Below are 14,347 nucleotides of genomic sequence, written 5' to 3'. Positions count from 1 at the left end.
AGTGAGTTCCAGGTCATACAGTAACAGTACCTGGAATCCGTTGAGGTCTGTGAAGAATCGATCCTTGCTGTCCACATCTGATGTTAACCTCATTGTAATTTCACGGTTGAACTCCCCCCTTATATCTACCGAGTTACAGATCTCCACCGCCTGGCCCTCCACACCTATAGAGAGAGAGAGAGAGAGAGAGAGAGAGAGAACACTAACACAATCACAGAGCATATTCACAGCACATATTTAAAAGCTTCTTTCCTCTTTGGCTTGATTTCAAGGTATTAATTATACTCCTAGTGAGTCTCCGAATACACTTTTTGGAAATACATTTTTTGGGAATACATCTTACATTGTTTGATATAATTTTACATACCTAACTTAATTAATCCACTGGGAGGGAAAAAAATTAACAGTTGAACAAATTTGCCCCAGTTTTTCAGGTGGAAAAAAAATAAACATACCCCCAGAAATAATGCAAAACATGAATAAATATATCTAAGAAGAAAAAACCACAGATACAGTACATAGACTTTGGGTGAATGCAAAAGCAGTGAAAGTAAATTGGGTCTCAACATTGAGCCATTAAATATCGTAAATACATTAATAGAAGATCAATGGCACAGTGTAGCATTCCAAATGGGTAAATTACAACTCTAGTGATACGTCTTGCAACCTGTATACTGCATCTCTATATACTGTACCCTCAGGTCAAAATATGCAATGAAACCATTCATTAAGTAAAAATCTGCATGCTGGGTCCAATTAAGGCCTGCTTGGCTGTGCGATGACATGCAGCCCTTCAGGGTCTCCTTCTCCTGGTGGGCATGACTGCAGCTTCCTTTTTCTCACCAAGCACGCAACAGAACAACACTAATTTTCTCTACGAAAGCAAGCCATTCAAAAGGTATTGCACTGACTAAACCGTCTCTCTCCCTCTCTCTCTCTCTCTCTAGACTATGCTAGTAGGCTCACTGAGTGAGTCTTCATGTAGCTCATCTACAGACCGGGTTTTGGATCTTCTCCCATTTCACAGACAAACATAATATTTCAGGGTGTTTTGATCTTTCAAGGTTCTGTTTTTCTGATTTTGATACATGTAGGCTACACGTTCTCATGCATGTATGTACAACTGCTTTCAGTTGTGTCACTGATCAAGGTCTCAATGTATGGAGTCAATTGTAGATAAGCCACGCATGCACGCGCACTCGCACACACACACATTCCATCATTACCTTGAACATTATAGAGGCGTAGAGTGTGCGTCACATGATCGAAGGTAGTAGTGATCTCAGAGAACACAGATCCCTTGGTTACCCGTATCACTGGAGGCCGAGCGGGAGAGTACATCTGGAGGAGGACAGAAAATCAATGGGAATCAAATCACTCATAACACCATCTCCCATCCATCCTCTGCCAATAATACCTCCTACAGAGAGTGTGCTGGTAAGGGAGCACAAATAAGGGATAAAAGAGAGTGAAACTGGGGGAACAGAACTACTCTCTGATTCAGAGTCATTGGGTTAAATGTGGAAGACACATTTCGGTTGAATGCATTCAGTTGTTAACTGTAAGTCACACTGGATAAGAGCGTCTGCTAAATGACTAAAATGTAAATGTAAAATGTGCAGCTGACTAGGTATCTCCTTTCCCTTTACTGTAAGAGCTGAAAGCACTCTCTTCTTTAAAAGGTTTCAGTACAGCTGTAATGATACACGTTGACAACGGAGAATCAATCACGTTTAATAAAGTTGTCGGGTTACCTTGGCTTCCCCGTCGGGCAGGAACAAGTAGGCTCCGCTTTTATCTCGGTTGCTGGTTGTGCCGTACCATGCAAACTCCACCTTGATCTGGTGTTCTGAGCCGTCCTCTTTCAGCTTCAATCTCTGTGGGTGTCAGTCAGAAGAAAGTCAGATTCAATACTTACATCACCATTACATTGACAGCTTGACATCAATAAAGAGAGCTAACAAACTTTATCCTGTGTTGTTGTAGCTGAGGTGGTTTGGTGAACAATGTGATGAGCTTGTGTGATGACTAATTTTGCCTGAGACCTGGACTTGTTTTACTTCCGAGAACTAATGCCTAGGCTTTAGCTCAGAGGAATAATATAGTCTTGTGTCACACAGACGACCCTGGTTTGATACCCTGTCAGTCCCATTGACAGTCTAGAAGTGTAACACATTCCATTTCAGTGCAGGTCACAGTCACTATACACTTTATGACTCTGGTTCAGTGCTAATATTAGAATAAGCTTGAATTATAGTCGCGCAGGTCGGCACGACTATAGTATGGGATTGGTTGAAGCTCAATGTTAAATTCAAATCTCCCTACCATCATATCTAAGCCAATATGACACCAATGTCTATGAAAATTCCAAATCAATTTGATTGGAGGTACAACACACTCCCCGCCTCTCGTCATGATCCGTCCGGCCGTTACCGAGAACCCAGGGTTGTTAGCATTAGGGTTGGCAGACTATTATTTGCCCAAACCTAGGTCCGATTTTAGACGTCGGATTAAAACGAGGCTACATCGTTCATAAGATGACCATTAGACTTGGCAAAAAGGGACAGGGAGTGTGACGTGTATGTAGTACTAGTGCGCACGTCTTGCTACTACGGAGGAGATAACGGTGGAGAGACCAGCTCTCAAACTCTCAAGGAAGACGTTGTTGCCCTCATCCGTCAGATGCATCCCTACAGTACATCCCAGGGACACACTGCTTAATGGCAGAGACTTGCACATAGGCAGACTTACCAGCTCTGCAGTTGAATTGTTAAACAAGCAGTTGATTACCCCCTCTCCTGACGTGCACACAAGAGAAGTGGAGCTCTACACCAATCTTCGTGCTGCTGGGAAAGCCCCTGCCTGCCTAATGGCCAGGATAGATGCCAATTATACATGTGGGAGTGTGTGCTCTTTTACTGGAGTTGGACTGCTGTGTACAGCATTACTAAGAACATTTGTAGTTAAAGGATTTAGAGCACCTATCCAATGTCAGATTTGTAAATATGTATTCTTAAAAGTGTTTTGTACTTGTCTAATGACTTACAGGTGTTTCTCAGCAGTTTGTCATTTGTCACAGTGTTTGTATCAGGAGTTACCAAAATTGTTATTGACGAGCCACAGGGTTATGCAGGCTTTTTTGTTCAAGCCCAGTGCTACCACACCTGATTCTATTACTCAGATGTTCATAGAGACCTCGCTGTTTATCGATACCTTGAATAGTAGAATCAGGTGTGGTAGAACTTTGCTTGAACAAGAAAGCCTGCATAACCCTGAAGCTCTTCAAGAGCAATTGTGGCCATCCCTGAATTGTATGTACAAAGTTTACTAGCTATATCTGATGAATGTACGTTTGATTGTAAATCTTATATTTTGTAATAACTCACTATTGTTTACAGGTAATTTAGTACTAGGCTTTTCTTCAGTAAACGTTAAAGTACATTTTCATGTAAATAGTTAATGGGTACATACATGTTGATTATTTGTGTATTTTCCAGGATCTTTCTCGATTGTCTTGTTAAAAGAGATCAGGGATTTTTTTCCCAGTTTATTCCATATTGGCTTAAATGGGTCTCTGGTTCTTTGCATCCCTCTGGAAAATCAGCTGTTAATATTAAATAAAGACTAATAACTACATTATTTATGTTGTCATTTGTCATTATTGTGTACTTTTGCTTTACTTTTATGGCTGTGTTTTGCTGTATTATAATGTTGAATAATAATGTTGTATAGTCACCTTACAGTGTAAAAACCATGGAAATTAAAAACAAAAAGTATGTTTTAGGTGAGAAGTCGGCATTGGTCTGAAGCCGAAAAAGAAATTCACCTGAGCACCACAATGCCTACTCCACCCATGCTCTACTAAGGTTTTGCAGCAGATATCTTGGACCTACTACAGTAGCTATGTTTGTCTATTTTACTTCCAGCAATGTGTAGGCAGGTTGCTTAGGATTCAAACCTTCTCAAACAGCCTAATTCATACTCTTCAGAGGGATAATGGACTTTACAGTGTCCTGCTATTAAAATAATGTATATATATATCATTAGGATGTACGTATTTTTAGATATAGGCCTATTGTAAATGTGTATTATTGTATCATCTTTATTGCAAAAATAAATACAAATACACATAACTTTAAGCTACATAGTCTTTTGACAAAGGTGATAAACTGCCTATTAATCAGCACAGCAGTTGATAACAGGGCCATGTTTGAAAAACAAGTGGTTCTGAGCTTATGTAAATATTACACAGTTAAGTTAACGGTTACAGAAATCAGGAATGCAGACATGCTCTATAGACCTCTCTCTCTCTTATATATATATATATATATATATATATATATATATATATATGAGTGACTGTGTCGAACACACCACCTCCTGTTCTTATGTTGGGTACCTACTGACCAAAAAACATGTTATGAAATATAGATATTTTTCAATTACATGTTTAAGGTTTAAGGAAATACAGGCAGGCACCACATTACTACAATACAAAATAGCTCACTCAATCAAGCCTGATGGTGTTGTAAGTATAAAAGCAAAGCTTGCTTTCATATAATAAAACAAAAGCTTGAAAAGGTAGTGGAATGGGGGTCTTAATGTGGGGTGGGAAGAATGCAATACATTAGCTTGTATGTGGTACAAATCACATTATTCTGGGAGCACCTCCTCTAATGGTATGAATTAGTCTGTTTGAGAAGGTTTGAAGCAACCTGCCTACATATTGTTGGAAGTACAATAGACCAACATAGCTACTGTAGTAGGTCAAAGCTGTGTGCTGGAAAACCTTGGTAGAGCATGGGTGAGGTACGCATTGTGGTGCTCATGTGAAATGCCTTTCTTTTTCGGCTTCAGACCTTCTCACTTAAAACATCGTTTTTTGTTTTTAATTATATAGCACTTTTGCAGGAGTTCTGTGCTGAGCACTGCTGTGTTGTGAAGTGCTATGCTTTACTAAGCTATGCTGTGCTATGCTTTACTAAGCTATGCTATGCTTTACTAAGCTATGCTATACTTTACTAAGCTATGCTATGCTTTGCTTTACTATGCTATGCTTTACTAAGCTATGCTATGTTATGCTTTACTATGCTATGGTATGCTTTGTTATGCTATGCATGTCTTACCTCCATCAGGCCGGTGGTGGGGGAGCTCCAGACCTGGAGGTGGGGGTTGTGGACGCTGAGGGGGGTGGAGGCGTCCTGGGGGATGTTGACTGTGAAGTGCTTCACGTTGACGGACAGCTCGCCGCTCTGCCTGAAGAAGACGTATTCTGCAGTCTCCGCCCTGCCGCTCGCAGCCTTACCTAACTGGTACACCCCAAGACCCAGCGCTGGCACCTGTGCTATGAACGACAACTGCCCCCAAGGGAAAACACCATAACATGAGATAATGTGAGAAAAAGCATACATGAACATAAAAAAGTATGTTTCACTATGAACTGGTAACACGTTGGTAATCAATCTCCAGTTAATCTCCGGGGTAACCTCATAGTCCTCCCTGATACTGCCATTATAGTTCATGAATGTATCTGAATTTGAAGCTTATTTAAAAAATGATCAATAAATAAGATTCACATGGATAAATAAAGGCTAAATACAAACACTAATGACAAAAATGTGACAGTTGTACCTGGAAGACCTCTGTGGAGGCTGTGGTGGGGTTGTCCCACACCGCGCTGACTTGAGCGGGGACGGGATGACCGTGGTCTGTGACCACACGCACATGGGGCGTGTTCACATACATGGTCACCACTGACGTGCGGTCCTGCTCCGTGGGGTTGTAGATGACCACAGACCTGGAGGAAAATAGACAGGTTGGTATGAGTTGCTAATGCTTTGATCTGAAAAGTCTGAAAGTACAGAGACATACCCAGACAAAACTAATTGGTCATAAAGAAAAGATTCCACAGCTGTCATCTGACCAGACTATAACTTCCTGTATTTATTCTAAATCATATTTGCAATATGAAAGGGGTCATAATATCAGCCAGAATATGTAAGGGAAAAGGGAGGAACATTTGTACGGTGCCTTACCTAGGCTGTGAGCTGATTTTCAGAACTGTTTTTCGAGGCAGGGCATCTTGAGCAGGCTGGATATCATCCTGAGAGAAATGTATATGAGATTAGAGTTGATTTGCAAAAGAACACCTATCTGGTATAGCTACACCAACACACAGTCCACAGGCTATTTCCAGTTCTTTGAGACTAATTTTCAAAAAAGATATTTAAATTTTGTTTTTGTGGTATTGGCTGCCGCTTTTCAAAACTGAGAAACTATTTAAACATCTAAGGCTCATTCACTTTCTAATACAATTTTCATTAGGTTTGGGTGAGTGAGATAAACTCAGCAAAAAAAGAAACGTCCTCTCACTACATTTATTTTCAGCAAACTTAACATGTGTAAATATTTGTATGAACATAACAAGATTCAACAACTGAGACATAAACTGAACAAGTTCCACAGACATGTGACTAACAAAAATGGAATAATGTGTCCCTGAACAAAGGGGGGGTCAAAATCAAAAGTAACAGTCAGTATCTGGTGTGGCCACCAGCTGCATTAAGTACTGCAGTGCATCTCTTCCTCATGGACTGCACCAGATTTGCCAGTTCTTGCTGTGAGATGTTACCCCACTCTTCCACCAAGGCACCTGCAAGTTCCCGGACATTTCTGGGGGGAATGACCCTAGCCCTCACCCTCCAATCCAACAGGTCCCAGACGTGCTCAATAGGATTGAGATCCGGGCTCTTCGCTGGCCATGGCAGAACACAGACATTCCTGTCTTGCAGGAAATCACGCACAGAACGAGCAGTATGGCTGCTGGCATTGTCATGCTGGAGGGTCATGTCAGGATGAGCCTGCAGGAAGGGTACCACAAGAGGGAGGAGGATGTCTTCCCTGTAACGCACAGCGTTGAGATTGCCTGCAATGACAACAGGCTCAGTCCGATGATACTGTGACACACCGCCCCAGACCATGATGGACCCTCCACGTCCAAATCGATCCCGCTCCAGAGTACAGGCCTCGGTGTAACGCTCATTCCTTTGACGATAAACACGAATCCGACCATCACCCCTGGTGAGACAAAACCGCGACTCATCAGTGAACAGCACTTTTTGCCAGTCCTGTCTTGTCCAGCGACGGTGGGTTTGTGCCCATAGGCGACGTTGTTGCCAGTGATGTCTGGTGAGGACCTGCCTTACAACAGGCCTACAAGCCCTCAGTCCAGCCTCTCTCAGCCTATTGCAGACAGTCTGAGCACTGATAGAGGGATTGTGTGTTCCTGGTGTAACTCGGGCAGTTGTTGTTGCCATCCTGTACCTGTCCCGCAGGTGTGATGTTCGGATGTACCAATCCTGTGCAGGTGTTGTTACACGTGGTCTGCCACTGAGAGGACGATCAGCTGTTCGTCCTGTCTCCCTGTAGTGCTGTCTTAGGCGTCTCACAGTATGGACAATGCAAATTATTGCCCTGGCCACATCTGCAGTCCTCATGCCTCCTTGCAGCATGCCTAAGGCACGTTCACGCAGATGAGCAGGCACCCTGGGCATCTTTCTTTTGGTGTTTTTCAGAGTCAGTAGAAAGGCCTCTTTAGTGTCCTAAGTTTTCATAACTGTGACCTTAATTGCCTACCGTCTGTAAGCTGTTAGTGTCCGTTCCATAGGTGCATGTTCATTAATTGTTTATGGTTCATTGAACAAGCATGGGAAACAGTGTTTAATCACTTTACAATGAAGATCTGTGAAGTTATTTTGATTTTTACTAATTATCTTTGAAAGACAGGGTCCTGAAAAAGGGACATTTCTTTTTTTGCTGAGTTTACATATCAAGCGTCTTTTCAGCTGCTGTATCAAAACAAGGAAGTGGAAGAGGTTACATTACTCTGGAAATTGATGTTGACTTCCTGCCCGGGCAATTTGCATATTAAAATCCTGATGTTGTGCCTCCTTGAGGGATTTGGCCAAAGGTAGAGTGTGGTAAACACTTCAAAGGTAGCTACTGCATGCATTTCACTACCTGCAACACCACCATAAACTGTCACCCTTTGAAAATCCCTATACTAATCTGAAATGTTGCTATGCACAATCATCTACCTTGTTTCAACATTGAAATTAAAACGCCAATGCTTTTTTTACTCACCATTTGAAGGAAGGCCTTTGAGGGATTGTGACTGTATGCACTTTTGTCCTTCAGCACCAGCCAGTGAGCGGAGTTGACGATCACTTGTTTCAAATTCAAAATGGAATGAAACAACCTGAGAACAGAGAATTGTTCTAATTAAATGCCCAGAGGAAAGCAGTCAAAGCTCTGAGTCAAATATATAATGTTTCACTTTCATTCAATCAATGTCTACGGCCCGATGCTGGAAATAATCACAAAACCATGTCGGTGCAATCCATTTAATTCTTGCTTAATCAGTGTGTCCATGTTGAAAAAAAATAAAACAAGCAATTAAAAAATTATACCTGGTACCGTAGTCGATCACTACCAAGTCCTTGCCGGTGCCTGTGATAGCATCATGGTGCTGGAACAAGCCCAGGTTCCTCCTGGCTTCAGTGAGCAGTCTGTAATTCTCCACAGCTGGGAAATCATTCCGCTTCCCATACCTCCTAATATTGGCCAGGGTGAGGGAGTAGAGGATCTCAGCAGCCCTGAAGGACAGACAGAGGGAATAGTTATTTTCTTCACATGAGTATGCCTTTCCATGGCACCAAGACAGACATGGGTCGTGTTCATTAGGGAGGAAACGTTTTGAACAGGGAGATGCTACAGTGCCTTCGGAAAGTATTCACACCCCTTGAGTTCTTCCACATTTTGTTACGTTACAGCCTTATTCCAAAAGAATTAAATAAAAATAAAAACGCAGCAATCTACACACAATAGCCCATAGTGACAAAGTGAAAACAGGTTTTTAGACATTTTTGCAAATGTATTTAAAAAACAAAACAGAAAAACCTTATTTACATAAGTATTCAGACCCTTTGCTATGAGACTCGAAATTGAGCTCAGGTGCATCCTGTTTCCATTGATCATCCTTGACATGTTTATACAACTTGATTGGAGTCCACCTGTGTTAAATTAAATTGATTGGACATGATTTGAAAAGGCACACACCTGTCTATATAAGGTCCCACAATTGACAGTGCATGTCAGAACAAAAACCAAGCCATGAGGTCGAAAGAATTGTCCGTAGAGCTCCGTGACAGGATTGTGTCGGGCACAGATCTGGTGAAGGGTACCCAAAAAATTTGGCAGAATTGAAGGTCCCCAAGAACACAGTGGCCTCCATCATTCTTAAATGGGAGAAGTTTGGAACCACCAAGACTCTTCTTAGAGCTGGCCGCCCAGCCAAACTGAGCAATCGGGGGAGAAGGGCCTTGGTCAGGGAGGTGACCAAGAACCCGATGGTCACCTTGACAGAGCTCTAGATTTCCTCTGTGGAGATGGGAGAACCTTCCAGAAGGACAACCATCTCTACAGCACTCCACCAATCAGGCCTTTATGGTAGAGTGGCCAGACAGAATCCACTCCTCAGTAAAAGGCACATGATAGCCCACTTGGAGTTTGCCAAAAGGCACCTAAAGACTCTCACACCATGAAAAACAAGATTCTCTGGTCTGATGAAACCAAGATTGAACTCTTTGGCCTGAATGTCAAGCGTCACTTCTGGAGGAAACCTGGTACCATCCCTATGTGCCAGGTAACAGCATCATGCTGAGGGGATGTTTTTCAGCGGCAGGGACTGGGAGACTAGTCAGGATCGAGGCAAAGATGAACGGAGCAAAGTACAGCGAGATCCTTGATGAAAACCTGCTCCAGAGCGCCCAGGACCTCAGACTGGGGCGAAGGTTCACCTTCCAACAGGACAACAACCCTAAGCACACAGCCAAGACAACGTAGGAGTGGCTTCGGGACAAGGCTCTGAATGTCCTTGAGTGGCCCAGCCAGAGCCCGGACTTGAACGCGATCGAACATCTCTGGAGAGACCTGAAAATAGCTGTGCAGCGACGCTCCCTATCCAATCTGACAGAGCTTGAGAAGATCTGCAGAGAAGAATGGGAGAAACTCCCCAAATACAAGTGTGCCAAGCTTGTAGCGTCATACCCAAGAAGACTTGAGGCTGTAATCGCTGACAAAGGTGCTTCAACAAAGTACTGAGTAAAGGGTCTGAATACTTATGTACATTTGATTTCTTTTTTTTCTTTTTTTTTTTATTAGCAAAAATGTCTAAAATCCTGTTTTTGCTTTGTCATTATGGGGTACTGTATGCAGATTGATGAGGCAAAAAAACAATTTCATCAATTTTAGAATAAGGCTGTAACCTAACAAAATGTGGAAAAAGTCAAGGGATCTGAATAATTTCCGAAGGCACTGTATATGATTTGTCCAATAAGAACAAAGATTTTTGTTTTCCATTGCAAAAAGTTTTTATTTGTTCACTCATTTCAGTGCATTCAGTGAAGTGACAAATAGTTGTTGATATATGGGTCATCATGGGCCAAGAGTGTAAGTAAATTACTCCAAATTGACCACAGTTGCAATCAGAGACTCAGCTTGTGTTATTGATCTACTATCCCCCATAGTAAAAATATTGACCTATTCAATTCTGTGAGATAAATAAATATTCGAAACATAGTCTCGGACAGTTGTGGGATGCGATAGATCCCAAATTAATACAACCATTAGCATAAAAAAAAAAGTTTTTAAGCAATGAGGCTGATACAACGTTTAGCTTAAAATGTTGATAAACTATTAGGCTATTTCTTCACATTATAAGCGCAGCAATGCGCACACGGCAGTAGGCTATAAGCACAAATGTTCAAAAATGCAATCAATTAGTGGGGAAAGTGACCGCAAATGCGATTATGCATGTAATGCTTTTATTATAAAGGTTTGCAATTTCATGGTGAAAATGATTTTCCTCAAACTTGAAACTCACGCACTGCGTATGTATGCCAGTTAGGCTCTACACCCATTGTAAAGCGGATTCATGTGCTTAATTTTAAGAAGTTATTTGGCCACTTTAGTTGTGATACAAACCTTATCAAATGGGCTAGGCTACATGAGGTGTGCGACTATGATTTGAAAAAGTCGCAAAAAAAGGCATGCACTGTTTCTTGCCTTGCTGCACACAAGCTGGGCACCATTCATAAGTGATAATATATCATTCACAAGTGATAGGCTAATATTGTCACCCATCAGACTATTCTTGATTTAATCTTGTCTTTACATATACAGTCGTGGTAAAAAGTTTTGAGAATGACCAAGTATTGGTCTCTCCAAAGTTTGCTGCTTCAGTGTTCTTAGATCTTTATGTCAGTAGTTACTATGGTACACTGAAGTATAATTACAAGTATTCCATAAGTGTCAAAGGCTTTCATTGACAATGACATTCAGTTTATGCAAAGAGTCAATATTTGCAGTGTTGACCATTCTTTTTCAAGACCTCTGCAATCCGCCCTGGCATGCTGTCAATTAACTTCTGGGCCACATCCTGACTGCATTGTCTCCGTACTGCTGTGCTGTTTGTTGCTACTTGGCTACCTGCCAAACTATTCACGTTTTACTTTTAATAAACGTTTAATCAATCTTTGTGTTCAACAAATTTACCAACTTTTTAGTTTTGTCCTCACTCATCTTTTTTCGTTAAACTTTTTCACCCCGGACGTTTATCCCGAGACAGAAGAGTCATTTTCCTGTGCGTTTTAGCTGCCAACTTTACGTTATTTTCCTTTTTTCCATCGCAACTTTTTTCCCTTATTCAACTTTTTCACTCCGGACGCTTTATCTGGACATGGTTCATCAACATCTTCAACAGCCGAAGCTAAGTAGTAACATTAACATGATGTCTTCTAATTGCAGTCGCTGTACTCATAATATACAGGAGAACGATCGCCCTTACGGCGAAAATAGCTGTGCTACAAGCCCAGCTTCAGACGCAATCGTTAGGCAAGGGTAATCTCAGTGTAGGAAAGGAAGAAACAGCGTCTGTGCCACCAGTAAGTACAGACAGTAACGTTAGTATAAATCCCCCGCACAGTCCCCGCAGCCGGACAACTTTCTCATGGCTTCTGGAGGGAAATACTGTTGGAATGCTCAACCGGTGTCGCTCATTCAGCCGACAGAAACCTTCAACCGGTTTTCCCCATTATGTAGCGAGTCGGAGTCTGAGTCTGAGTCTTCTCTAGTCTCTACTCCTCCCGTTACGGGGTCTGAGACGCCGGAAGGCTCCACCATTAGCTCTGACAAATTGAAAACCCTAGTCATTGGCGACTCCATTACCCGCAGTATTAGACTTAAAACGAATCACCCAGCGATCATACACTGTTTACCAGGGGGCAGGGCTACCGACGTTAAGGCTAATCTAAAGATGGTGCTGGCTAAAGCTAAAACTGGCGAGTGTAGAGAGTATAGAGATATTGTTATCCACGTCGGCACCAACGATGTTAGGATGAAACAGTCAGAGGTCACCAAGTGCAACATAGCTTCAGCTTGTAAATCAGCTAGAAAGATGTGTCGGCATCGAGTAATTGTCTCTGGCCCCCTCCCAGTTAGGGGAAGTGACGAGCTCTACAGCAGAGTCTCAGCACTTAATCGCTGGTTGAAAACTGTTTTCTGCCCCTCCCAAAAGATAACATTTGTGGATAATTGGCCCTCTTTCTGGGACTCACCACAAACAGGACCAAGCCTGACCTGCTGAAGAGTGACGGACTCCATCCTAGCTGGAGGGGTGCTCTCCTCTTATCTACCAACATAGATAGGGCTCTAACTCCTCTAGCCCCACAGTGAAATAGGGTGCAGGCCAGGCAGCAGGCTGTTAGCCAACCTGCCAGCTTAGTGGAGTCTGCCAATAGCACAGTCAGTGTAGTCAGCTCAGCCATACCCATTGAGACTGTGTCTGTGCCTCGACCTAGGTTGGGCAAAACTAAACATGGCGGTGTTCACCCTAGCAATCTTATTAGGATAAAGACCTCCTCCATTCCTGCCATTATTGAAAGAGATCGTGATACCTCACATCTCAAAATAGGGTTACTTAATGTTAGATCCCTCACTTCAAAGGCAGTCATAGTCAATGAACTAATCACTGATCATAATCTCGATGTGATTGGCCTGACTGAAACATGGCTTAAGCCTGATGAATTTGCTGTGTTAAATGAGGCCTCACCTCCTGGTTACACTAGTGACCATATTCCCCGTGCATCCCGCAAAGGCGGAGGTGTTGCTAACATTTACGTATAGCAAATTTCAATTTACAAAAAAAATGGCGTTTTCATCTTTTGAGCTTCTAGTCATGAAATCTATGCAGCCTACTCAATCACTTTTTATAGCTACTGTTTACAGGCCTCCTGGGCCATATACAGCGTTCCTCTCTGAGTTTCCTGAATTCCTATCAGACCTTGTAGTCATAGCAGATCATATTCTAATTTTTGGTGATTTTAATATTCACATGGAGAAGTCCACAGACCCACTCCAAAAGTCTTTCGGAGCCATTATCGACTCAGTGGGTTTTGTCCAACATGTCTCTGGACCTACTCACTGCCACAGTCATACTCTGGACCTAGTTTTGTCCCATGGAATAAATGTTGTAGATCTTAATGTTTTTCCACAAAATCCTGGACTATCGGACCACCATTTTATTACATTTGCAATCGCAACAAATAATCTGCTCAGACCCCAACCAAGGAGCATCAAAAGTCGTACTATAAATTCTCAAACAACACAAAAATTCATTGATGCCCTTCCAGACTCCTTCTGCCTACCCAAGGACGTCAGAGGACAAAAATCAGTTAACCACTTAACTGAGGAACTCAATTTAACCTTGCGCAATACCCTAGATGCAGTTGCACCCTAAAAACGAAAAACATTTGTCATAAGAAACTAGCTCCCTGGTATACAGAAAATACCCGAGCTTGAAGCAAGCTTCCAGGAAATTGGAACGGAAATGGCGCCACACCAAACTGGAAGTCTTCCGACTAGCTTGGAAAGACAGTACCGTGCAGTACCGAAGAGCCCTCACTGCTGCTTCCGATCTATCCTACTTTTCCAACTTAATTGAGGAAAATAAGAACAATCCAAAATTTCTTTTTGATACTGTTGCAAAGCTAACTAAAAAGCAGCATTCCCCAAGAGAGGATGGCTTTCACTTCAGCAGTGATAAATTCGTGAACTTCTTTGAGGAAAAGATCATGACCATTAGAAAGCAAATTACGGACTCCTCTTTGAATCTGTATTCCTCCAGGGCTTAGCTGTCCTGGATCTGCGCAGATTTCTGCGAGGGCCTGGGATCGGGAGAGACACTTAAGTGTTTTAGTACTATATCTCTTGACACAATGATGAAAATAAT

General features: G+C 42.2%; 1 protein-coding gene across 2 annotated transcripts in view; it reads right to left on the bottom strand.

Moving 5' to 3' along the window:
* Window positions 1-14,347, bottom strand: part of LOC121582802 (alpha-mannosidase 2) — a 65,055-nt gene that overhangs the window by 9,273 nt on the left and 41,435 nt on the right. For both annotated transcript variants that reach the window (XM_041898908.2, XM_041898906.2), the window contains exons 10-17: window positions 8,469-8,654; window positions 8,143-8,257; window positions 6,036-6,103; window positions 5,632-5,797; window positions 5,127-5,357; window positions 1,755-1,877; window positions 1,227-1,341; window positions 31-164 (exon numbers count right to left, since the gene is read on the bottom strand). In XM_041898908.2, the coding sequence (XP_041754842.1) occupies window positions 31-164; window positions 1,227-1,341; window positions 1,755-1,877; window positions 5,127-5,357; window positions 5,632-5,797; window positions 6,036-6,103; window positions 8,143-8,257; window positions 8,469-8,654 (1,138 nt within the window). The remainder of the gene's footprint in view (window positions 1-30; window positions 165-1,226; window positions 1,342-1,754; window positions 1,878-5,126; window positions 5,358-5,631; window positions 5,798-6,035; window positions 6,104-8,142; window positions 8,258-8,468; window positions 8,655-14,347) is intronic.

The sequence above is a fragment of the Coregonus clupeaformis genome, chromosome 15 (assembly GCF_020615455.1).
Source record: "Coregonus clupeaformis isolate EN_2021a chromosome 15, ASM2061545v1, whole genome shotgun sequence".
NCBI classification, from domain to species: domain Eukaryota; kingdom Metazoa; phylum Chordata; class Actinopteri; order Salmoniformes; family Salmonidae; genus Coregonus; species Coregonus clupeaformis.
Note: the sequence above shows the minus strand (reverse complement) of the source record. Positions and strands in the feature narration are given on the sequence as shown.